The sequence below is a fragment of the Hippopotamus amphibius genome, chromosome 17 (genome assembly GCF_030028045.1).
Source record: "Hippopotamus amphibius kiboko isolate mHipAmp2 chromosome 17, mHipAmp2.hap2, whole genome shotgun sequence".
Taxonomy (NCBI): domain Eukaryota; kingdom Metazoa; phylum Chordata; class Mammalia; order Artiodactyla; family Hippopotamidae; genus Hippopotamus; species Hippopotamus amphibius.
Window position 1 is genome coordinate 1,878,884 of NC_080202.1, and position 24,377 is coordinate 1,903,260.

The 24,377-nt window shown below is 41.5% G+C and overlaps 1 protein-coding gene across 6 annotated transcripts in view; it reads right to left on the minus strand.

The window, feature by feature from the left end:
- AKAP10 (A-kinase anchoring protein 10) overlaps positions 1-24,377 on the minus strand; it is a 56,603-nt gene that overhangs the window by 13,091 nt on the left and 19,135 nt on the right. For all 6 annotated transcript variants that reach the window (XM_057714181.1, XM_057714177.1, XM_057714179.1 and 3 more), the window contains 8 exons: positions 21,947-22,045; positions 17,960-18,044; positions 17,046-17,169; positions 15,810-15,946; positions 13,401-13,545; positions 10,887-11,060; positions 6,737-6,846; positions 3,878-3,960 (listed from right to left, as the gene is read on the minus strand). In XM_057714181.1, the coding sequence (XP_057570164.1) occupies positions 3,878-3,960; positions 6,737-6,846; positions 10,887-11,060; positions 13,401-13,545; positions 15,810-15,946; positions 17,046-17,169; positions 17,960-18,044; positions 21,947-22,045 (957 nt within the window). The remainder of the gene's footprint in view (positions 1-3,877; positions 3,961-6,736; positions 6,847-10,886; positions 11,061-13,400; positions 13,546-15,809; positions 15,947-17,045; positions 17,170-17,959; positions 18,045-21,946; positions 22,046-24,377) is intronic.

A 24,377-nucleotide genomic window follows, 5' to 3' on the forward strand; every position in this document is an offset into this window, starting at 1 on the left:
TTTACGTTACCAAGAATGCTGTTAGTTAAAAGCTATTTCTCAGCTTTTAAAAGGTATTCTTTTTTAAAAGATACTCTTTTCTTTTTGTACAATCTCACCCCCAAATTAAGGAATACTACCATTAATAAAAACTGATTATGCTGTCTCCATAACAGAATATTCAACTTGCAAATATTATGGTTGGAAAAACTTTGAAAAGCTGTTTTAGAGCTCTAGTTTTCTTCTGTTCTCCTCACTTAATGAAAGAAAATATACACGTGTTAAATTTGCAGTAAACATTCAAAGATCAAAGAAAACCATGAGCAGGATTTGGACTTGAGATAAGAATCTAGCAATACATCAGGAGATGTCAATCCACCTGTCACATACATAAATCTTTCAGATCAGCTCCTACACAAAAGGGCTTGCAGTGCAGATTATGCTGCTACGTGCTGGGTCTCTGGTCTGTGTAAATTCGCTGGGTAAAATCAGAGTTTTAAACAGCCATGCTCTGTCCCGGCCTTGATACACCTCAGCTTCCCAGGAGACACACAAGTCTGTCTACAACATCTGTACTCAAGATGCCGAGGAATCCCCAAGGATGGAGGCGAGCCTCTATTTTCATGAATTAAATACACAGCTTATCCTTTCATCCATACAAGCAAGCTCACATCCTAACTTTGCCTTAAACCAAGTGGGTTGGCAGACTATTTCCTAGGCAAGGTCCTGCTTAGTTCAATGACTGGGACAGTCTACAGTAAACTGTAGCATTCATTAAAAAAACCCCAAAAAACTGGATCCTTTTCCCTTAATAACTTTTATTATTAGCTACAAGTATGAATACTGGTCTGAGGAAATTTTACAGCCGAACAAAGTCAACAGGGCCACATTACAGGCCCTGCCTCAAGCCTCAAACAGCTGGAACTCCCCGAGGCACTGCCCTCTTCAGGCTCCGCCGCAGAGCCTGAGGAGACTCTGCTGACAGTCTCCTACTTGCCGATACTCCCCCTCCTCTTCTAATAACCGAGTCTTTCACTCCCGTGCATCCCCCACCCCTCCTATAACAAGGGGCTTCGTTGGGATCCCATCGTTCCCTTCAGGGCTTTCTCTCTGGGGCATCTCATTCCCTCCTATGGCTTTAAACTTCCTTCAAAACGCAAATAACTCAAAAACTTGTCGCTGGGTATCAAGCCAGTACTTACAAATTGTCTTAAGGCATCTCAAACTTAACATGTCCTGATTCAAGCTCTTCTATCTCTCATGTACTTTTTCTTGTAGCCTCCATCTCAGAAATTAATCCTCTATTAAAAACTAACATAGTGTTTCATCTACAGAACCCACGTTAAAAACATCTGCCGTCCTCATTTACTCTCCACATGAAATACGTCACCAAATTCCACCTTGGATGTAGTCTTCTGAACTCCCCCTTGGAAGTCTTACAAATATGTCCACCTAATTCCTGTTACAACTACCTACCCTCAAATCCTCTTTTTCTTCTACCTACATTACTGGCAAATCCCACTGCCTGACTAGTGTCTCTGAGACCAGTCTCTCCCCAACTCCAATTCATTCCCAGACGACAGCCAGAAAAACGCATCTCGTTGAACTCTGCTTAGAAATCTATGGCGCCCAAAAGACAGTGCCACAGGCTTCTTAATATGACACATGAGAGCTCTCACGGTGTGCGCATGGCTCTATCTTCTGCCACCGCATCCAGGCACCAGGGGACTGCCACTGCACGGACCACCTGCTCACGACGCCCTTTACAATTCCTACATGTTACCTTCTCCTTGATGATTTGAAGGTAACTTTTAAAATCACCTTGCTTGCTCTGAAAGCAAAGTTCTCACATTCTCAGAAGCTTCTGAGATACACTGGCCTCAAAACGTAGCCCCTTCTCCGTGCTCTATTATCAGAGCTCTAAAATCCAAAATGAAACTACAGGTGGGTAAATGACAAATATTCTTCGCAGCTGCCCTCAACAAGGAGAGGAAGGGGGAGGAAGCAGCGCTGAACTGCAAACAACTGCTGTCAGCGTGGTACGCGGAACCAAAGCCTGATGTGTGATCTCTGACACGCGGCACGTTACCACTTCCCTGATCCTCCACTTCTCCACCTGGAGAGCAGGAGGTGGCACCCACAGGTGTATCACCTAAGAGTCGAACGAGCCAGAGCTTAGTCTGCCCTTCTGCTCAGGTGTCTACTCAAAATGCTCCTCTCTCATGAGACCTTTCCTGACAACCACTTCTAAGACAGCACTACCCACCACTCTTCCAGCCCCTCAGGCTGCTTATATGTCTGTACATAAATACACACACACACACTGTATTTATCTGTTTACTGTCCCTCCACTACAATGTAGTTCAGGAAGGCAGGAATCTTGTTTTCTTCCCAGTATTCAGAGCAGCAGATGCAAACAGTACGCACTCGAATTTTAGAATGAATGAACAAATGAGTAGTGTGAAGAGACTGAATGAACAGAATAAGCAGAGACAGTGGTTTGGGGAAAAGCTTTTTGTATATCTTTATCTTTACTCATATATCTTTAACATAATTCATGTAATATAAAAACAAGCTGCAAACACCCAACACCTATACTCTGGAGCAGCAGCGCCTCTTCATGAGCTGTCAGAGGAATAGACCAGCTTCAGGAAAAAAAACCCAAACAGCTCAGAGACTCTATTACCACTGGAGACCCCAGTACCCTCTCTGACAGAAGCTACCTGATGACAGTGGAGTCCTTCCTGGCCAATACCCTCAGCAGTTGTCCAGCACTTTCTCTGCGTCTAGGCCACCACTGACCTCTTCCTAGCATTCATCTTCTACCCAATAAAAGACACTACTGGACTATAAGTTTCTGAACAGCAGGCTCTGTATCTTCGAACTGCCCCGTGAGTCTGAGTGCACGGAGGCACTCAGTAATTATTTACAGAATGAGCTGTGAAGACTTTCTTCGCTCTTTGACACTTTTCCCAACTGTGTACCTCAAACTTCTCTGGCTAAACAGGAAATAAAATCAATTTTTTGGATAAACTAATAAAGACAAATAGGTTAACAGACCCTTTTCTGGTTTAAATTATTTCAACAGTTGTTGCATTTTTTGCTTACTCTGTTAATTTTTATCTGACCCCGAAGTAGATTATTCATCAGCATAAAGTGGTGCAAATCATTACATAAACAATACATGTATTAAAAATAAGACAAACATGATAGGAATGCAGTCCCACTCGATTCAGCAGACAGACCGGCAAGAGCTCTGAATGTTAAACACGCTTACCAAAACGAAGCATTTTCTTCTAACAAAAGTCAGTATCTTCTACTCAAAACAATACTGTCCATCCAATCACACTGAAAACTTTCTAGATATTATCTGAATGGGCCCATGGTGGTTTCCTAAATCTTCCTGTGTAAACCAACTGTTTGGAAGCTGAGCTCAGTCACAAGGAGTATTTCTGTGTTTAACTCTTGGAATTAACTAAGCAGTCGTCTGCTGATTAAACAAAGGATTTCAATTTCAACTTATTAATATTTTCCACATATATTTCACAATAACTTTCAGCAACTTAGAGGAAATTCAGTAAAATAAAGGGTCTCAAGATAAACCTCAAGTCCCACCTGGATCGGGTATTTTGCCTTTAAATCAAAAGGTGACAAGTATCTTTTCACGTAGATGTGCCTTCTGTACTGGTAAAGCGAGCTCAGTAACTTCTGACTCGAGAGACTGAACTCAGACCTGATCACACGAAGCCCTTGTACTCACTCGTGACTACAAACACAAGGTCAAAGACATGGCAGTTATTTTGTAAAATAAACAGCTTAAAACTTCAATGATCCTTCACTTACAGTCAATGACTAATGTGAGTAACAGCTTCATACAATGTATAGAAACATCACAAACCTTTCGATTTCTTTACATCAGGTTCAGGCTCAGATTCTCGGATGAACTGCCCCAAGTCACTAACTCTTCCAAATGTCATCTTCCTAAATAAGCATAAGAAAAACATAATTTCTAACAATCAATTTAAAATTAAGAAAAAAATTAATTTTAAGTACCTTATCTAGATCCAGAAAGCTAGAAATACAATTTATATCTATCCCATGTTACTCAGAGTGGGGCTTATTTCAAAAAGAACCCTGTCCCACAGAAAGCAATCTTTAATTCAATGCAATTCCATTCAAAATCCTCAAAAAGTTTATGCAACATGATGAGTTAATAGATAATTCACAGTTCTAAAATTCATACTGAAGAGACATGGCACAAAAATAGCCAAGATAATTTTGTAAAAGACACAAAAAGGTAGGACTTACCCTAACAATATAAAAATATATTACAAGTATATACATTATGAAGCTACAGTAATAGAACACAGTGAAAGGTCTTTTATATATATAGTAACTGATAATTTTTAAAATGTGAAAAAGAGATGATAGTCAATTCATAGAAGAAAAACCTGAACGAGCAACAAACGTGCTAAAAGCAGCTCCGTCTCATGAGCAACAATCCCAGATGGGAAACACGTTTAAAGTTTGGTATTATTGACTGTAGACAAGGATGTGGGGAAATCATCTCTATTCATGACTCATAAGAATGTAAAATGTACACATTCTGTTAAAGGTAAACTGGGTTAAGGGCTATTAAAATTTTAAATCTGCTTCTTAGTACAAGGAAATATAAAAGGAAGTCTTTGCTATACTGTGTATAATAGTAAAGCTGCAAGCAATTTATAAAACCCATTAACACCAAAATAACCAAATAGTAACATAGCACATTATGGAATATTTTGCCTCAGTTATGAGCTATAATTAACATTATTTATGAAATACGACAACAGTTAAAAATGAGGTAAATATGTGTAGACTAACATAGAAAAGTCTCCAAGCTCACTGTGAGTGAAAGCACAAGCTACAGAATAGAGTGTAACGCCAAGCACATAAAAACAAGCAAACAAATATACACTAAGAGTGACCATCCTGAGAAGAAAGGGGAGAAAATAAGCATCGGAATCAAGGGCACGTTAGCCTTATCTGTAAACTTAATCTTTATCAGAAGAGATCAATATATTTGTAATTAGAAGTTAGTTAGAAGAAGAAAAACGAATCCTGTTGACGCCTATACATTATTTAACTTCAGGCAAAGTGAATCTTATTTTAGAGACAGCCTTCCTAGTAAGTCATCCGTTAATATGTGGTGCCCGTATACCACCTGATACAAATCTGTCTGCCTTTAGAAAAATTTCAGGAAGATGCTAAAACCATAAAATTAAAACAAACACTGAAAACTGTCTCTAAAGGATGGAGAAAAATCATTATTTCTCTATTTATGACCCATTTTATAAATTAAAAAAAATATATATTACATACTATATATATTTACTTTACAAATTTAAATTTTATAAATTAAAATATATTTATATATTTATTTTACACAAACAAAAAACTATAGAAAACATTTTGCAATTGACAGACTTTCTTAAATAAGGTCTGAAATAAATGAACCAACCACTGCTTAAGAATAAATATCATCTTTGGGAATTAACTCATTTAGGCTTATTATCCACCATTTCCTAAAAGAAGAAATAAAGATTACTACGACTCGGACATAGCTGAAGACAATGTGGTCAAAATAACCTTCTGTTACTTCAAAGTATTTTCCAGACTCCTTGGTCTCCCAAGTATCACTTTACTTTCTGGTAAAAGCAATTAAACATGTTGAAATCCCTTTTTATGGTGCTGCGGGGACTGGGGTGGGGTAATCACGCCTCTACACAGGTTTCTGTGTTTTCAAGCCATCTTTGGGGAAGAGGAAGTGATTTTATGACATGATCTGTGGTAAAGATCAAGAAGTGCTGTATCACAGGAATCACTGTCTTGTCTGTTACAGGGTAAAATAAACAACCAAGTTAACTCTTAAATACAAAGGAATCATTTTACTCCATTTTTCCAAGTAGGGTTGGTTCTCCACATCCACAGACTCAACTCAACTCACTGAAAACATTCGGGAGAAAAAAAAAAAATCCAGAAAGTTGCAAAAAGCAAAACTTGAATCTGCTGTGCATTCCAACTATTTACATAGCATTTACACTGTATTTACAACTATTTACACAGCACTGACATTGTATTAGGTATGATAAGTAATCCAGAGATGATTTACACAGGCTTAAAATACGAGGCCATCTCATATCAGGGACTTGAGTATCCTCAGACTTTGGAGTCAGAGGGGTCCTAGAATCAACCCCCTGGGGTCCCTGAGGGATGACAGGATGAGTCACACAGTCCATGATAAACCATACGGGCATCTTTGCAGTTTACTTTTGCTTTTAAGACAGAGACTTTAAAACTGCTAACACATGAATCCAATGAAAGGTGGACGCGAGAGCCTATACGCTGTGTAAACACGACACTCATCAGAGACGCACGTGGCAGTGGAATAACGACGACAAGGACGGTTACCGGGTGCTTACTGGCGGCAGGCGTTTCAAACGCTTTTCACGAATTACCTTGTTGAATCCCCTCACCAACCCAGTGAAGCAGGAACGCTGTCCTCATTTTACAGATGAGAACCCTGAGGCGCTAGTAAACAGGTCAGGCAGCCTGCCCTCAGCGGCTGAGCCAAGACTGAAACCCAGGAAGCCACTCCTGAGCCTTCGCCTTTACCCTAACCACGCTCTACTGCACTGCATGTAAAAGTGCGGGGCATATACAAGACAGCAGAAACAAGTTTCAAATTTTAAATGAAAAAAATGAAAAAGCTGCTTACCCTGCGTACGTGCGTTGATATAAAGATTCTGGATCCAGACTTGCAGCATCCACAATTATCGCTTCATCAAAATTTTTCAGAATTTTAACACTGGCTTTTTTCACACTGGACTACAAAAGAAATTGTGAAATTAGTATGTTATTCAGGAGTCAAATCAGTCCTGGGTTAATGACAGATTTGTACAAAACCTTCAGTGTCTGGAACACATGCGCTTTTCACTCAATGCTGTCGCTAATGAGCTGCTTAACAGCAACGATTCTCAAATGTAACCTCAAGCACAACCACAGGAGGGAAACACTATTAAAACGTGCACCGCGTGCATCTATGTGCCAAGTGCATTTTCCTTAATCACTTACATGCTAACACGTGTTTATGTTCCCAACTGTGCAAAACTCCCGTTCTTCCAGGCATACGTATCTTGGCTAATAAAAGTGAAGCCCAACTTTTACAGGATAAACATGAATGTTTTTAATTCTCAGTGTGGCCGTGTGACAGAGAGAAGATAAAGGTAACTTTCTAAAATGGCCAGCGTTCTACCTCCTACTCCTCACACCTACAAAAAAAAGCAAGTCAGAATTGGTACTTCTATGAAATACACAGAGGCATGGGTTGACCCAGAAATTTCACTTCTAAAAATTCAATTATAGACACATATTTATACAAAATAACTTATATACAAGATTATTTATTGCAGCACTGTTTCAAGTAACGGAAGACAGACTACGTTTAACATCCAGGACTAAAGTATAGGTTAAATTTTAAAAATAATTGAAGACACACTTCCAGAACACTCTATAGTAAGGGTAAAAAGGGCTCTCTTTACGTGCTGAGAAGGGCACATAATTATAAAGAAAGCAGCACCAGAATAAAAGAAGAGAGAATTCTTCCATGAGGCCACTGAGGTAAATGAGACATAACTGGCAAAGAAAACGACAGACCACTATCTCTTGGGAGTATAGATGCAAAATCCTCCACAAATACTAGCAACCAAATCTAGCAACATACAAAAATAATTACACACCACGACCGAGTGGGATTTACCCCAAGGATGCAAGGTTGGTTTAACATCTGATAATCAATTAATACACCATAACAATACAGTAAGCCCCCCAAACCCACATAATCCCCTCAACTGATACAGAAAGAGCATCTGACAAAATCCAATAGCCTTTCATGATCAAAAAATTCAACAAATTAGGAAGAGCAGGGAACTTTCGCAACTTGATACAGAGCATTTATGAAAATCCCACACCTAACATCACAATAAATGATGAAAAATTGAAAGTTTTCCCTGAGAAATCAGGAACAAGACCAAGATGCTCACTTTCACCACTTCTATACTGCAAGTTCTAACCAGAGAAGTTTAGGCAAGAAAAGGAAATAAAAGGCATCCAAAGTTGATAAGAAAGGGAATTATTTCTACTCCCAAATGACATGATCTTATGTATAGAAAATCCTAAAGAATCTACAAGAAAACTATTAGATGGCCTAAACAAGTGGAATGACATCCCACGTTTCTAGACTATAAGACTTCATGTTGCTACGACGGCAACACTCCCTAAAGGAGTCCACAGTTCCAGTGTAATCCTGACCAAAATGTTAAAGCTGATCCTAAGATTCACATGAAACTACAAGGGACCCATAACAGCCAAAACAGTCTTGCAAATGAAAACACACAAAGTCGGAGGACACACAGTTACCGATTTCAAAACTTAACAGAGTCTACAAACTGTAGTAACCAAAACAGTGTAGCACTGGTCTAAGTACAGACACACACACCATGGAGGAGAGTCGAGAGTCCAGAAATAAACCCATGTATCTCAGGTCAAATGATTTTCAACAAGGGTGCCAAGACATTCGACGGTGAAAGAGTAGTTTTTTCAATAAATAGTGCTGGGACAACTAGATACCCACATGCAAAAGAAAGAAGTTGAATCCTACTTCACATAATATATAAAACTAACTCAAAATGCATCAAAGGCCCAAACTCTTAGAAGAGAACGGGTGGGCATGGGGAGTGACTGTTTACTGGTGGCGAGGTTTCCACGCGGGATGACGAAGAAGCTGTGGCGATGGCTGCACGGTACTGTGAATATACTAACGCCACAGAATTGTATACTTTATAACGCTTACATTTATGTTAAGTGACTTTTACCTTAGTATAAAAATAACTGTATTTCTAAACACTTACAATGAATAAGCTGAATATGAGACCGAGAAAACAATTACAGTTACAATAGCGTCAAAAAGAATAAAACATTTAGAAATAAATTTAAGAAAAGAAATACAGAATTATACTTGAAAACCATAAAACACTGTTAAGACAGCAATCCTCACCAAATTGCTCTATGGTGTCAAAGTACTCCCTCCCCATCAGAATCCTGACTGGTTTCTTTGTAGAAACTGACCAGCTGATCCCACAATTGCAACGGACCTCAAACAGTCAAAACCACCTTGAAAAAGAACGAGGTTGGAGGACTCTCACTTCCCGATTTCAAAACTTATTACAAAGCAACAGTAATTAAGACTGAGTTAAACAGTTATCATTCGAGCCAGCAATCCTACTGCTAGGTATACACACAAGAGAAATGAAAACACATTCACACAAACACTGTACAGCAGCATGAGTCATGATAGCCAAGAGGTGGACACAACCCAAATGTCGATGAGTAGCTGGTGAACAAAGTGTGGTGTGTCTATACAGTGGAATGTTATTTGGCCACAGGAAGGAACAAAGCTCAAATACACGCTAAAAACACAGACAAACCTTGAAAACACGCTAAGTGAAAGAAGCTAGTCACAAAGACCACATGTCACATGGTTCCACTTACATGAAATGTCTGGAACAGGCAAATCTAGAGACATAAAGCAGAAGAGCAGTAGCTTGGGGCTGAAGGAAGGAGGGTTTGGAGGGTGATAGTTAAAAGGATACAGGGTTTCTTTCCTGGGTGAAAAAATGTTCTAAAATTGATTGTGGTGAGTCAAGCAACTCTATAAATATACTAAAAACCACTGAATTGTACAGTGTAAATGGATAAAGGGTATGGTATATGAATAGTATCTCAACAAGGCTGTAGAACAACAACAAAAAAAGGAGAGAGGAAGAAGGAAAGAAGGACAAGAGGAGGACAGTGACTAGAAGGGGTCGGGTCTCTGACATTTGGGTAACACGTCCTGTGTTTAGACCTGGATGCTGGTTTCACAGGTTAGGTCTGCTCACTGACATTCTTCGAGCTGTATGTAGTCATGAAATGTAGAGTTTTCTGTGTGTATTATTATACTTCAACCAAAACTGTAAAAACACAGTTGCACCTAGACCTTTTAAGTCCCTAAATAAAAACAAAGCATTCCAGTTTAATCTCAAAAAATGAAATGGCAGCCACACTCAGAAGGTCACCTCCTATGCAGCCTCAACAGGAAGAAAAGGTACCGAGGACAGAGAGCCTTGGCAGTGGCACTGTCTTAAAAACCGTACTGTCTTAAAAACTAAGAAAATTTTACCAAGGCCCAGGGTCAAAAATTATTTGCCAATAGTGATGAGAAAATAATTATGCTATGTTATTAAACTTCTGGTGAAAAAAACTAGACAGGGAATATATCTGTGGCTCTGCCTTTTAATGCGTGACCTTAATGAAATCAGTGAACTTTTTACCCCCTCCTCAGACCTCTGTTCTTGGGCATAATCCACGTCATGTGATTCTGCGGAGAACCAGGTAAGGTCTGACACGGGCTGATATATGAAAGTACTCCAAAAAACCAAAAAAGGTTAAGGAAATGTACAATGGCACCACAGCTCAAAATGAAACTGAAATATTCAGTGAAATATTAATAAATCTAAGAGTTCACTCAATTATTCTATTAAAAAGCATTCCCAATTTAGTTACTAAAATTTCCCAAATAATTATACAAAGAGCTTTCTGGAGGCTATAAATATGCCACATGACTTGATGATTTAGAGCTGCAGCGTCAAGCAGAGTAACGGTCTGGAAGCAGCAGCAAGACACCTGACAACACGACACACTGTTAAGTCATCACAGAGACTGGTGAGCACGTAGAAAAGTAGGCTCATTCCACCGCTCCTTTGTTTCTTCTACAACCTAAAACCTGCAAACGGGATCTGATGCTAGGACCCAGGTGAAAGGGTCACTACCTGCGAGGCGCAGCTGTCGGCCGCCCCGGGGTGGGAGTCGTCAGGGGGGCCGGCAGAGCCCAGAGACGCCAGCGAGACACTCCCTCCCAGGAACTCATCTCCACGCACCGAATGGATGAGATCATTCAAATATTTATAATAAAGGTTGCTGGATAGAAAGCCAGGCAGGAAGACCTGGAAGAGAGAGTACACTCTGTTCTGAAACTGAAATCAAACACAGTAAAACTTTATTTTACAACAAAATTCTACCTTCAGTGCTACCAGTTAGCACACAGTGACTTTACTGCTCCACCTTACACTCCAAGCATCCGCCCTTTGTACACAGTTTACATTGTAACTAAAACCACAATGCCTACAATTTACAGGTTTTTCCGCCCCCAGAAAACCTGCCATGAAACTGCTGAATGGACTTGATATTTAGACTTCTTGGTGACCAGAGTGGATCTAATTTGAAACTAGATTTTTCTGGTTTGTTATTAATATAAATAGCAATATTAATAAAAGTCTTTGTGTACACACTGATTTTGACTTTTGAACCGATTTCCTTTGGGAAGAACACGTGAGCTCTGAGAAATGTAGAGGATGTGTCACTAGCGATATTATACAGGCACCTGCTTTGACACAGACCTTCCAACAGTGGGTTCTGTCTTTTCAAATAGCTGTTAAATAAACGTCTAACGGTACATGGATGCTTTTACTTGCATTTAAAAACCACTAATGATAAGTCCCCCTCTTCATTACTGGCATTTCCCATTACCAGCTTGTCCTCCACAGCATTTAGTGCAACTGTAAACATTCACGTCTATGTCCATGTGCCTTCCTTGCACACAGAGCCCCAGGAGGGCAAGCTGTGCTCTTTTTCGCTCACCCCATAAAAACAATACCAGGCACAGCAATACTCAAAGTATCAGTGAACGAAGCACACACATCGTTTTCCCATTTACCTACTCTTAAAATTGGTGTAAGTTCCTTAGATTCAGACAGTTAGTAAGGAGTATTTTTACATTTTTTATCTGTATTTTAACATTATTACCCAGAAAGTTTACATTCTTTATATGATACAGACCTTGAACTTCTCCTTTAAGATCAGAAAATTTTAATTTTAATCATGAAAAAATTACCAACCCTGGGCAATACCTGATGGTCTACCCACTTTACCACCAGCCCTCCAATAATTTGATTTTTATGTGCAACTCTTCCATATTCCTGAAATTCAACTTATGTGTGGTACTGTAACCCAAAGTGGGGTCTGGCTGCTTGCTACTCAAAAGCCAATAAAGAGGTTAGGCTGGTGGAAAGTAAAGTCTGCTTTATTCTAGATGCTGGCAACCAGGCGGGGGTGGGGTGGGAGGTGGATCCTGTTCAAAGGCCAACTCCACCCCCCGCCCCCCCACCCCAGACAATCAGGGGGCAAGAGCTTTTACAGACAGAGGGAGGGAGCTACATGCAGAAACAATAGTCAGCTCTGACAGTCATCTTGATTGTTTTAGGTACAGTTAGTCTTCAGTTCCAGGGTCAGTTTGTTTCCATTTCTTTGCGGCCAATTCCCGGACCTGGGGCAGTTGGTGTCATGGTTAGGGTCTGGTCATCATGTAGTTAATTTCTTCCACCTGGTGGGGGTTTCAGTATCTATAAGACAGCTCACGAGACATGGCTCAGAATATTATCTATAGCCCTTGAGAAGGAACTAAAGGTCCTTGACTAGGCTTAATGATGAAACTATTATTACTTGGTCTCCTTTGACTGTTTTCCTTTGTTTCTGCATTTTCTCACTTGTCTGGTTAAACTTATCCTTTGGCTAACGTTTTTCCAGAGACAAAAGGCAGGCTGAGGACACTGGGGGCAGACAAGGGCCATAGGGTCCTGGTCCATTTCAGTTATCATGTAGCAGTGCTTACCTAATCCCTTTCCACCTAGATGCACATGACATATATGAGATTATCTTGGGCTCTGTGCATTTCATAGTAAAGTCTGCTCTAGTTCATCAGAAGAATTAACTGATTCCCGAATTCCAACACTTTTTATTATAAGTGATCATGATACACAAGACTAGTGCTCCAACCCTGCTGGAGAGTTGTGGTGAAATATTTGGAGCATCCCTAAGCTAACTTTGATCAATACTATCTTATTATCTAAAAGATGTAACAACAACAGTATTAATGGCAGTTAACATTTTTTAATGTTTATCATGTGTCAGGTGCTGTTACTAGCAAGCACTCTACACGTCTTATCTCATTTTTATCCTCAAAATAACTCTGAGGTAAGTATCTGTATTAGCCCCATTTCACAGATGAGGAAAATGAGGAAAGGATTTCAGTGGCTGCCTGAGGTCACTCAGCCTATGAAGGTTAAGACTGACACACACCAAGCCAGACCCAAAGCCTCTGCTCTTGATCACTGCTGCACCTCCTCAGTCTTGCACTGTTCTGTCGTGTCTGCTTTTTCCCACGTTCTATTTTCTGAGCTCCACCAGTAAGAACTTCCTGTGGTTAACGTCTCTGAAGCTTTGGTTACCTTCTCCATGGTGGTCCAGGCCTGCCGCACCGGAGTGCTGAAACAGTTAGGCAGCGGCCCACCTTCCCTGCAGATGTTGGATTCAATTTCCAGCCGTACGACGTCATCGAATCCAAGAGGATGCGTGGCCTGGAGGGAGAAGTACCTATGGGGGAAAGACAGCCAAAGTAAACTCCAATTCCACAGCAACCACAAGCAACGTCTGGCATGTACACCAGAGAACCTCCTGTGAGGCTCCTGCTGACCTGGGACTAGAGAGCTGGGTTGTCGACAGCCCTGCTGTGACCTTCGCTCCCACGGCCCCAGAGACAGCCGAGGCAACCCGCCCCTCCCTATCTGCCTACACTGTCCTCATTTCTTGTTTAAAATTTTCCACAGTCAGGCTACAAGCAAGGCAAAGAAACCTATCACATGCATCCAATGGGCAGCTGGTCTCTGTCCAGCGCTTGGCAGACAGAATCAGACTTAGAAGAGGGTGAGACACGGACTGTCCCCTGGAAAGAGAGCAGAAAACATCCCCGCATAACTGTGTGGCGTATGTAATATGCACACAAGGATTCAAGCACGACAGCGCTGAGGGCGGCATGGATGAATCTGATGTACTCAGGTAGAATACTAGGATCTGCTAATGATTTGGCATAGAAAGGACAAAGAGTAATCAATGATAACTCAAAGATTTCTAACTTCATAGGATATAATGCAACTAGTGTTTCTGTAAAATGATTATAAATTGAATACAAAAAAAACATCAAAAGCAGAAAAACATATAAATGTTGTCTTCTGAGCATTCTGTGGCTTCTGGCTCCTGTGCATAATACAAATACAGACAGGCTGACGAGGCACGATCGCAAAAAGTGAAGGCAGAGAAATAAGCAGGAACTGGTAAAGCGACAGCGCTGGGGGTGGGGGTGGGGGTCACACAGCAACCTTCACTTAAACATGGCAAATGGCTCCCAGTTTGAAAATGGGATCCCGTGAGCAAACAGGGTCTCTGTTCTGCGTGGCGCTGAGCTCCAGCCAGGTCCTGACTCCTGCCACTCTTCTGTTCCAGCATTAAAAAAAACTCTTCTTTTTTCTTATTATCCCTATTTTCTTAAAAAGTGAGTCTTCCATCCCACAACAACTACATTGGCAAATATTCCTCCATGAGTTGAATTCTGGGGCACCCCAATTTTTTTTTGGCCACACCATGTGGCTTGCAGGATGTCGTTCCCTGACCACCAGGGATTGAACCCGGCCCCCTGCAGTGACAGCGCCGAGTCCTAACCACTGCACCGCCAGGGAAGTCCCTCAAATTTCTAAATGTAAATGCTTGCTACGTGAACGTCCATATAACGATGTTTCTTATATAATGATTTCCCACAAATACATTACATTAAAATAAACACTGAGCAAACACTAGAATTGCATCCAAATGCTGCGACTAATCTGCCCTGTGACTTTGAGAAAGTCACTCTACCTCCATGGGCCTTAGTGTACTCATCTGCAAAATGGGAAAATCAGACCAGCTCCCTAATCTGGCTACTCATCAGGATCAGCTGGTGTCTTAAAAGTAAAGATTCCTGGGTCACATCTCAGACCTGCTGAATCAGAACCTCCTAGTGAAGAGGCCTGGAAACCTATTTTTGACCAGCTCCCAGGTGACTCTCAGGTCCATAGGAGCACGAGCCTGCCCGGCAACGCCCGGGAACCACCGACCTAGATGCTCTCAGCTCTCTTCCCACCCTCATATCCCATGGATTTTTCTCTACCCTCAAGTTATCTTCTTAGCAAGCGCTCATGGATACAAATAACACACTACTTTTCTTTACAGAATGAGAAAAGTTAGATGAAAAGGAGGAACAGTCCCAGTTTTCAATTCTGTTCACTGTAAGACTGTGCTGCCCTCTCATTTTCAGTGAAAACTAAGGAAACACTACTCTTCACTGAGTAATCTGGCTGAGCAGACTTGCACCAGAAAACATGGTATATCCCACGCAGACATTTTAGACCCCTGGCAATATGTTCCAGCTGGTTTCACCTTCTCCTACTCCCCCGACCCAAGTGTCAATTACCCAAAGTTTCTATGACTCTGTTCGAACCAATGCCTCTGCCAAGATGCTCTCCCCACCTTCTTTGGCTAGCAGAATTCAACTTATTCTTCAGGATCCAATGCAAATCTTGTGTGAAACCCTCAGTGAGCTCCACCGTCATCACCCTGCTGGCCACACACGAGCCCCACCCTGCGCCACCAGCAACTCCCATTCTACGCACCCCCGACTCTGGACACACCGAGGAAAAGCAGCCCTTACGCAGCTCCCTGTGGGCTCCGGTGACAGCGGAGACCGAGGTGATGCACCTTTATCTCCGAAGCATGCGTCCACACTCAACATTCACGGAATGCGGGCTGCATCTACCACTAAGACTCACTTGTCGTATAAAATCATGGCGTCGTTCTGGGCCTCCTGCCCATCGTACTGGCCCTTTTTGGCAGCGAGCTGAGACTGGAAGTTGTCTGCTGCCAGCCAGAACTGCAGGATATTCACGGCGTCCTCCTTCTCCATGAACTGGGAAGGGAAAACACAAGCGAGGAAAATCAGACTATAAACTGGATACTCTCACCATGTCTCATCCGTATCTAAGCCCCAACTATTAAAATATAGGACATAAAGGAAAAAAAAAATCCACAAAAGAAACCCCCCACCCCAAAACAGATTCACTTTTTCAGTTAATTCCAGTCAGCAACTTACAATCATTTGAGACTGAAAATGTTTTAAATATTCTTTTAGAGGGAAAAAACAAAACAAAAACTAACAACAACAAGAAACCAGCACCACACAGCTGAGTGCAAACTTTAGTGAACTGGAGTAACAATTAAAGATGGTTAGCGGTTCCTCGCTGGCAAACATGCAGAGAGTAAACCAACCCGACCGAACCTTTTACACCCGATCCTTTCCACCACTCCACGCGGCCATCTTAACCTGAGCAGATGCTGACTTACACTTAAGGCAAAGAGAGGGAGTGAGAACCTAAGTCAGGTGAATACGTGTATTCTTGTGAGGAGGCAGGATGCAAATGTGAGTCTCAGTTACCGCTCTGTGAGCCTGGGAATCCTCCCATCTTGACTGAATAGCCATTTGCTTTGCAACAAAAGAATTTCATTTGCTGAAGCCTAACAAATCCCATCACACTAAACTGTATGCCTCAAAGAGATGAATGTTCTCACTGCTTGTTGCAAACACTTCACGGGGCAATCCTATCAAGTGGCTAAAGTAAAATGATGACAGCAGGTAAAAAAATTACTTTTCCTTCTCTCTTCTGAAGTCTGGTCTGCAAACATTTATGCACTGGAATCAAGTATAAAATTCTTGGTGGTTCTAAAACAGCTCTAAATAACTAAAAACCTGCATTCTCTTATAAGTAGTTTAATTAGGTTTTTCAAAATTAGTTTTGTAAAGTTATTTTACATAGAATTTTCACATTCTCTTTAATCTGACTAATGCCATTCCAGTACTCTTGCCATTAGATACAACTTAAAACAGTAATTAAAGTACTTAAATCCAACTGATCAGTCTGGAAATGTATTTGCTATAGACAGGGCCCCAGCACGTACAGCTTAGAGGCTGGAATGCTCTAACAGAGTGTGAAAGGAAATGCAGACTTTACCTCAGAGAAATAAAAGAGGGCTGACTCACAGAAGAGAATGTCAGCCAGGTAAACAGTTCCACTGGTCAGCACTTCAATCTGGTATTTACAGAAATGGTGACTTCGTAGAAACTCACTAAAGTGCCTGCACGTGGACAAAAAGGTACAATTTGAGGGACCGACCAAGGAAAGAGCTCGACTGGGAAGAACACACTCTTTCCACACCGTGCCTACTGCATGTTAACAGCCTGGGTCAACGTGACCTCCCTTCCCAGGGCATCTTCCTGACTCCTCTCCCTGTATAAGTAATCTCTCCCACCTCTTAGTGACCTGCACCTCTCCTCTGATATTTAACACACGCTACCTCCTATTACAGTAACCAAAGAACATGCCCTACATTTCTCTTCTGAGGCTATAATTTCCTTCAAAGCAGATACTATACCCAGCTGTGCACAGCACCCTTTTCATATATGCTAAATGAAAGAATGAATACGGAGATTTTTTTGAGGGCATGCGCCAATAGTTAATCTAAGAAAACTTTGGAGGCAGTTTCCACAAATCTGTGTGGATTTAGTAACACAGCATCCATTAAGCTTAGAGCGTGCACTCACAAGTCAGGAACCCACCTGGAGACACACAGTGTTTAGACAGATAAACCAATTATGTGTCACATCACAGTCACAATCACCCCCAACAACTTCTTTGAACTTAGCAAACACTAACATCAAAAATAAAAATCTGTTTTGTTTTTAATAGAACTCATATAATTTATATTTAAAAGAAACCACCACCCGAGATAGTCTTAAGGTATGTCTATAAGATCCTGTAAACATTCAAAGTACTTAAATCCTCAAAGATAGCGTGGTTTTAGTTACTCCTGAGACTGAACCCACATTCCCGAGCACGCAACACGTGGAAGCAAGAAAGCGACGTACTCGTGCTCCATTGCACTGAAGACTATGGACTGTGCCGAGACAAAGCAGTTGGGATCCACCTGCCCATCTTCTCCACAAATCTTTGCTGTAAAAGAAATGGTAAATAATTTTTCTCTAAATCCAAACTACACACATCTGTAAATCAAAGTAGGAAATAACTGTAAAGGCATAAAAATTAGGTTTTAAATGGAATTAAGAGAAAATACAGGTGAACAGCTGATCTTGGGGTAGGGCAGGTCTTTCTAAGCATATATGCAAAAGCAGAAAACAAAAGATTCAACAATATAAAATTAATTTAACACATTAAAACACCCCCAAAACAAAAGGGCAAGCTGGGGGGAAAATTTGTAGCATATATGACAGTTTAGTCTATGAATGGTAGATTATTTTCATTCCTACATATATCAAGAGCTCTTACAAACTAACAAGAAAGTCTCGAAAGAAAAATGAACAAACGACACGAAAAGAAAATATACTCTTGAAGAACAAATATAAAACACCCAATGTAAAAAAATAGGCGTGCTGACTAGTAACCAAGCAAATATAATTACAGATCGCAACATGGGGGCACACCACCTTTTGTCTAGTAAACTGGCACAAAGTTGTTTTAAAAACGCACAAGCTTAACTGTTTAATGACACACATGCTTGCACAAGGGCATGGGAAAACTGACAGTTGTGTTGGGGGTCTGTAAATTGGTCTTTTTCTGGAGGGCAATCTGGCAGTTTCTAGCCTAAGCTTTAAAAGTGAACATACCCTTTCAATCAGCTATTCTTATCTCTAGGATTGTAACCTAAGGACTTGTGAAAAAGGGTTATCTGTTTATCAAAATGTTAGTTGGTAGAAATTTTAAAACACAGAATGGGCTAAAATTAGGAACTGCCTAAATAAACTGCAACAAGTCAATAAGCTGTTTACTAGTTAGCTCTTAAACATGGCTGGAAAAACCCCAGCATGATGGCTGGTTTCACCTCAAGTCACAACCTCAGCAGGACCCTAACGAGTCCTGTGGACCCTGCTACAGTCTCCTGGTCCATTTACGCCCACACTCTCCTGGGCGACACACAGCACACCTCCTTTCTCCGTGGGCGTCATAACACCTCATGTTCTACTCTCCTTGTAGATGACTTTGCTTTTTACTTCACTAAGAAAAAAAGCAATCACAAAAGGAACTCCATCTCCTCCCACCATCTCTACCAACTCACCTGCATCACTTCCTCTGCAATCTCTCCTGTTACTACGGATGAACTGTCCTCGCTCCTACCTGGGAAGCTATTTAAGCACTGGGTCCGCTCCTCTCTTACCTCCTGCAGGCACCTCTCCTACAGCAACTGTCCCCCTTCTCTCCTGTATCAACTCCTTCCTCCTGCCTCATTCTCAGCTGCTATGAACTGTCTGCATGTTATACATGTATACGTGTGTGTATGCCGTCATATGCCTTACATGCTTATGACACGTCGCTTAAAAACAGAACCCCAGACCACTGTCCCCTGACTAACACTCCTCTCCCTCCCAGGTCACCTTTGAGTAAAATACCTGTAAGAGTTGCCATACTCGCTGTCTCCACTCCTCCTGTTTGCTCTCAGGATGTCACCAGTTAAGTTCTGTCCCTAACGATCCACTGTAATTAAGATGCTCACCGTGTTGCCAAGTCCAGTCCACTGCTGGTTTCACCTTACTTAACCTATAAGCACAGCTTAACATCTCTGATCACTCCCTTCCTCCCGGAAACAGTTTTCACTTGGCTTCCAGAAATAACTGCTCTCTTGATACACAGCTGACACAGAAGGGCCCCCACTGCTGGCTTTCTTCCACATCTCCTTCGCTGGTCCCCCCACCTGCCAGCCATTCAGAGGCCAGGCCTGCCCAGGACCCAGTCCTCAGGCTTCGCATCTTCACTCACCACACTCCTCCCACGGAAGTTACTCAGTTCCATGGCTCTAAACCCATCCACAGGCCAATCACTTCCAAACACACATCTCCAGCCCGGACCTCTCTCAGGAGCTCCTAGCGTTAACGGCCAACTGCCTACTTGGTGCTCAGCACTGGGATGTCTGAAACCCCAACTCCTGCCGCTCCCCGTCAGCCATTACTCCCGCCATCTTCCTCATCTCACACATGCCAACTCCATCCCCGCCCCAGGTATCCAGGTTTTAAAAAAATGAGGTCATGCTTGATTCCTTTTCTCCTCTCACATCACTCAATTCCAAACCATCAGCACATTCTGTCAGCTGTATCTCCAAAATATTCTAAAAATTCCACCAACTCAAGGGTTTGTGGAGGATGGAGCAGGCAGCGGAAGCACAGTTTTGGGGCCAATCTAATTCCCCAGATAAAAGCAAAGAAATTAAAAAGCAACGCCAAAAACCCAGAGAAAACATCTACCACAAAATCAGACAGGTGGGATACACACCAAAAGCTTATGTGGAGGCTTCTTCAAACTATACCTACTTCAAGTACAGCTGTATTAAAATACTCCAACTTGAGGAGGAGACAATTCCTTAGGGCAGGGGTCAAAAGAATGAGGCCCAGAGGGCAAAAGGGGCTGCTCTAAAGACAAGGAAATTAACATCTTAAGACACATAACTACACCCACTAGAATGGAACCTTCCTCATTGCTACATGTTATCAACTTGATCCTGCAGATTCTTCCCCCATGGGATTACATCATTAATTTGATAAAGTATAAGGAAAGGAAAGCAAAGCAGCAACACACATTTTAAAATATTTTATTTGACTCAAAACTCTCTCCTTTTCTCACCTACCCCAGACAGTTTAGTTATCGATTGGTACAAACACCCAAAGGAATTACTAGCCAACCAATTCCTCAAACAGTCAAATTCTAATGCGTTGTATTATCAGGCACAGTTGGTCTAGGAAAGTCTAGAAGATGCAGCAACACACTTTCACACAGAAACAGAGGAGCTCCATAGAAAAACTAAATCCCATGACAATATTTGCAATACAACTGGGGGAAAACTCCAAAATGCAAGCAGATGGGGCAGCGCTGACAGCCACAAGACCTATGTGTCACAGGCGTCTGTGTGGGCAAAGAAAAGGCAGGCAGATAGCAGGCGTGCCTGGGAGTGTGGCGGGAGGCTTCAGAAGCTCGGCTGAGACCGGGGGGGCCCGCTGCCCCCGACAGTGAGTAAAGGCCCAAAGAGCCCGCGCTGGGGCGGGTCTGCGGGGTGTAGAATAAATCAAAACACTTAAGTTTTGTAATAAAAGCTCAAAACTTATTACTAGGACTTGATGGAAATATAATAAATACCTGCTCAGTGAGTAAATGAACCACTTGTACCTGGGATTACAGATGGACCCAAAGTCTTTCTGATACAACACAGTAAAAGCTTTCAAACATTTCTATTTTATATATACATCATTATATATTATTTTATATATACATCATATATGTATATAGGATGGAAACAATTTTCTGAAGTGGTGTGTGTTTGCCCTGACTACCGTGAAGCACTTTGATTTTTCTAGTCCAGTCTTTTTTTGGCAGGCGGGTGAGGACCTAAGAGGAGACTGGTCTCAATTCACAGTGTGAAAAACACGGCTAAATAGCAGATGAGGCCAGAACCCCTGCGTGGTAGCCAAAGTCCTAACTCTGTCATGTCTGAGCTGTCACCCTGGGCAAATAACTTACCTTCTCTGTGTGCTTCCTCACTTACAAAATAACTGTATTTATGCTGCAAGGTTCTTTAGAAGGTTAAATGAGTTTATCCAAGGGAAGTGCTTAAAATATTGTCTGGGACACAGTAAGTACTCAGTAAACGTGCTACTATTATTCAAGTCAAAAATCTAATAATTTGGGCCCAACATGTAAGAGGGAAACTTCAAGTGAGCTGCAATCAGATATAATAAAGTACACTGGAAACAGACAAGGAAGGGATATGCTGAATTTCCTCTTCATGAAAAATTCTCTAAATCAATAACCAAAAACAGGCCTTTTTTTTGGTCACAGCTTCAAGCACTGCTTACCTATGATGTCATTTCTCATTGCTTCTGTAATGGGTATTGGTTTAGCAGCATCTGGAGATATATATTTGGTAAAGGTATTTACTGCATCTTGTTCTATACCTGTAAGGGAAGAGGGGACAACTTCAAAAATCAAAAAGCAACTTGGACCAGTAACTGACCACATTCATCACTAGCAGGGTGTTGTTTGCTGTGCGCCCAAGCACATACACACGAATGTATATTTGATTACAAATAAATATATTTCTAAATATACTTAGGACAAAACAAGCCTACACTGTAATGTTGCTTTTACACTGCTCGGGTCGTGAAGCAGAGAAGTTACAGGTAACCATCCTCACCTCCCACCACACCCTCTTTCTGTCTCTCCAAAGTCCTAACCTGAAGGATTTACACAGTGGGAGCTCAAAAATTATTTATAATTCTACATTTAAAGTACTCTATCAAATTTCACGTTCATGAATACATTCATTTGACCTTCAACCCTGGAACATTAAAACAGTGAATCTCAAACTTTAGGGGAGCTCTCCTGCCCCTCGAGGCAGCCCTGTTACCCCAAACAGGAAGGAACTAGCACCCACACTCCAACAGGAAGGTGCTGTCTCCTCTGTTATCCAGCAGGAAGAAAACTTTTCTCTGCAGGGCAGCCCAGCCAATCAGACACAGTAGCAGCCCAACCAATGAGAAGCCTCTACACTCTGGACACCCAGCTTCCTCCCACAGTCTCTGGTTACAGCCCCTCCCAGCTCCCCTGCTTTTCCAGATAAAAAGCAGGCTCCTCTTCTCTGGATTTGCCTATGGTCCACCACTATCTGCATACCTCAAACTGCAATTCCTCTGGCTATTTCCAAACACGCTTGCTTTTGCTGGTAAAATAACTGGCTGCTACATTATTAAAATTGACAGATGACAGTTACAGGAACCTATGAATGTGTTAAAATTCAAGCACACATCAAAAAGTGTCAAATTTACTGCATGTAAATTTTTTAAGTAACAAAAAATGAAAGCCTAGTTCTCTTTTCATGCCTCCGCTGCTACTGAAAGAAACTGCCACCAGAACAGTTTCCAAACCCAGTCAAGTGTATTACAATAAAAGAAACAGACGTCAGACTTCCATTTCTAGAAACAGACCACACGAGATGTTCAAAGGAACACTTCCTAATACCAAATCCCCCCAAAAAGCTTTTGAAAAGTATATCAGAGACTGTGGTAAAGGAAGGGAAACAGAGGCAGAAACAAGCACAAAGCTTTCCTCATCTGAAAGCTTCGGGACCACTAATATTCTAGAATCTGGAATCAGGTTTTTACAGACATTACGCACTGTGTCTCTACGTATCATTTTAATACCCCAGCAGCATGTGCAATGATTACGCTCATGATTCTGCACTAAGCTCATACCCCTTCAGGTCAAGTTCCGTTCATTTAGAAAAAAAAAAACTTGTGATAGGTAAAGCTTCCTGGATTTCTGGCCTGCAGACAGGGAATTGTGGACCCGCAGGAGCCAGTACAAATCAAGACGGGAGAAGTACAAGAGTGAGAGGGCATTCGCCTGAGAAAAACCACCAACTCCAAGAAACCTGAGGCTTGCACTTTCAAGGGCAGTTGCCCAGGGCCCAAACAGGGTAGAAGATTAGACCAAAACCAGGTAGAAGGCCCTAAGAGGTTAGGGCCTGAAAAACCCAAGACAGAAGTTTAGTTTTAAGTGGTAGCAGGATAGCAATGAAGCTGGCCCTCGATGCATGGCAAAAGCAAATGCAAACACACTCTAGAGTAACCCAATTTAATCAGAGTCCTCGAAGATTACCAAAGATAAAAATCCAAAGACATATATTCACAGCCAAACCCACCAAAATCCAGGCTACCAAGAGTGTGAATCTGAAGAAACAAATAAATGCTGAATCAGATACACAAAAACAGGGATATTGGGCTTATCAGATAATGAATGTATGTTTAATAAATTTAAATAAACAAAAAATGTGCTCAAAAGTGGGATGGAGGGCTAAAGGAACAAGAAGCTAAAAAATGACCAGGCAAATCTGAAGAAAAAGAATTTCTAGAAATGAAAAATTCACCAACTTGTAGATTAAGATAACATGTTAAAAGATTGATTCGACAGCAGATTAGACCCATTTTAAAAGAGAATCAAAGAACTAAAAGATAGATCTGAAGAAGTCACCATCAATCTGAAAAGGCTACATACTATATGATTCTAACTATATGACATTCTGGAAAATGCAAAACTATGCAGACAGGAAAAAGATCAGTGGTTCCCAAGGTAAAATTAGCAGGTACAGAGAGACTAACAGGAAGGATTTTTAGGGCAGTGAAAATGTTCTTTATGAGATCATAATGACGGTTACAGGTTGTTATACGTTCGCCCAAACCCACAGAACATCCAATAGCAGGAGTGAACCCTAAAGTAAACTGTGGACTC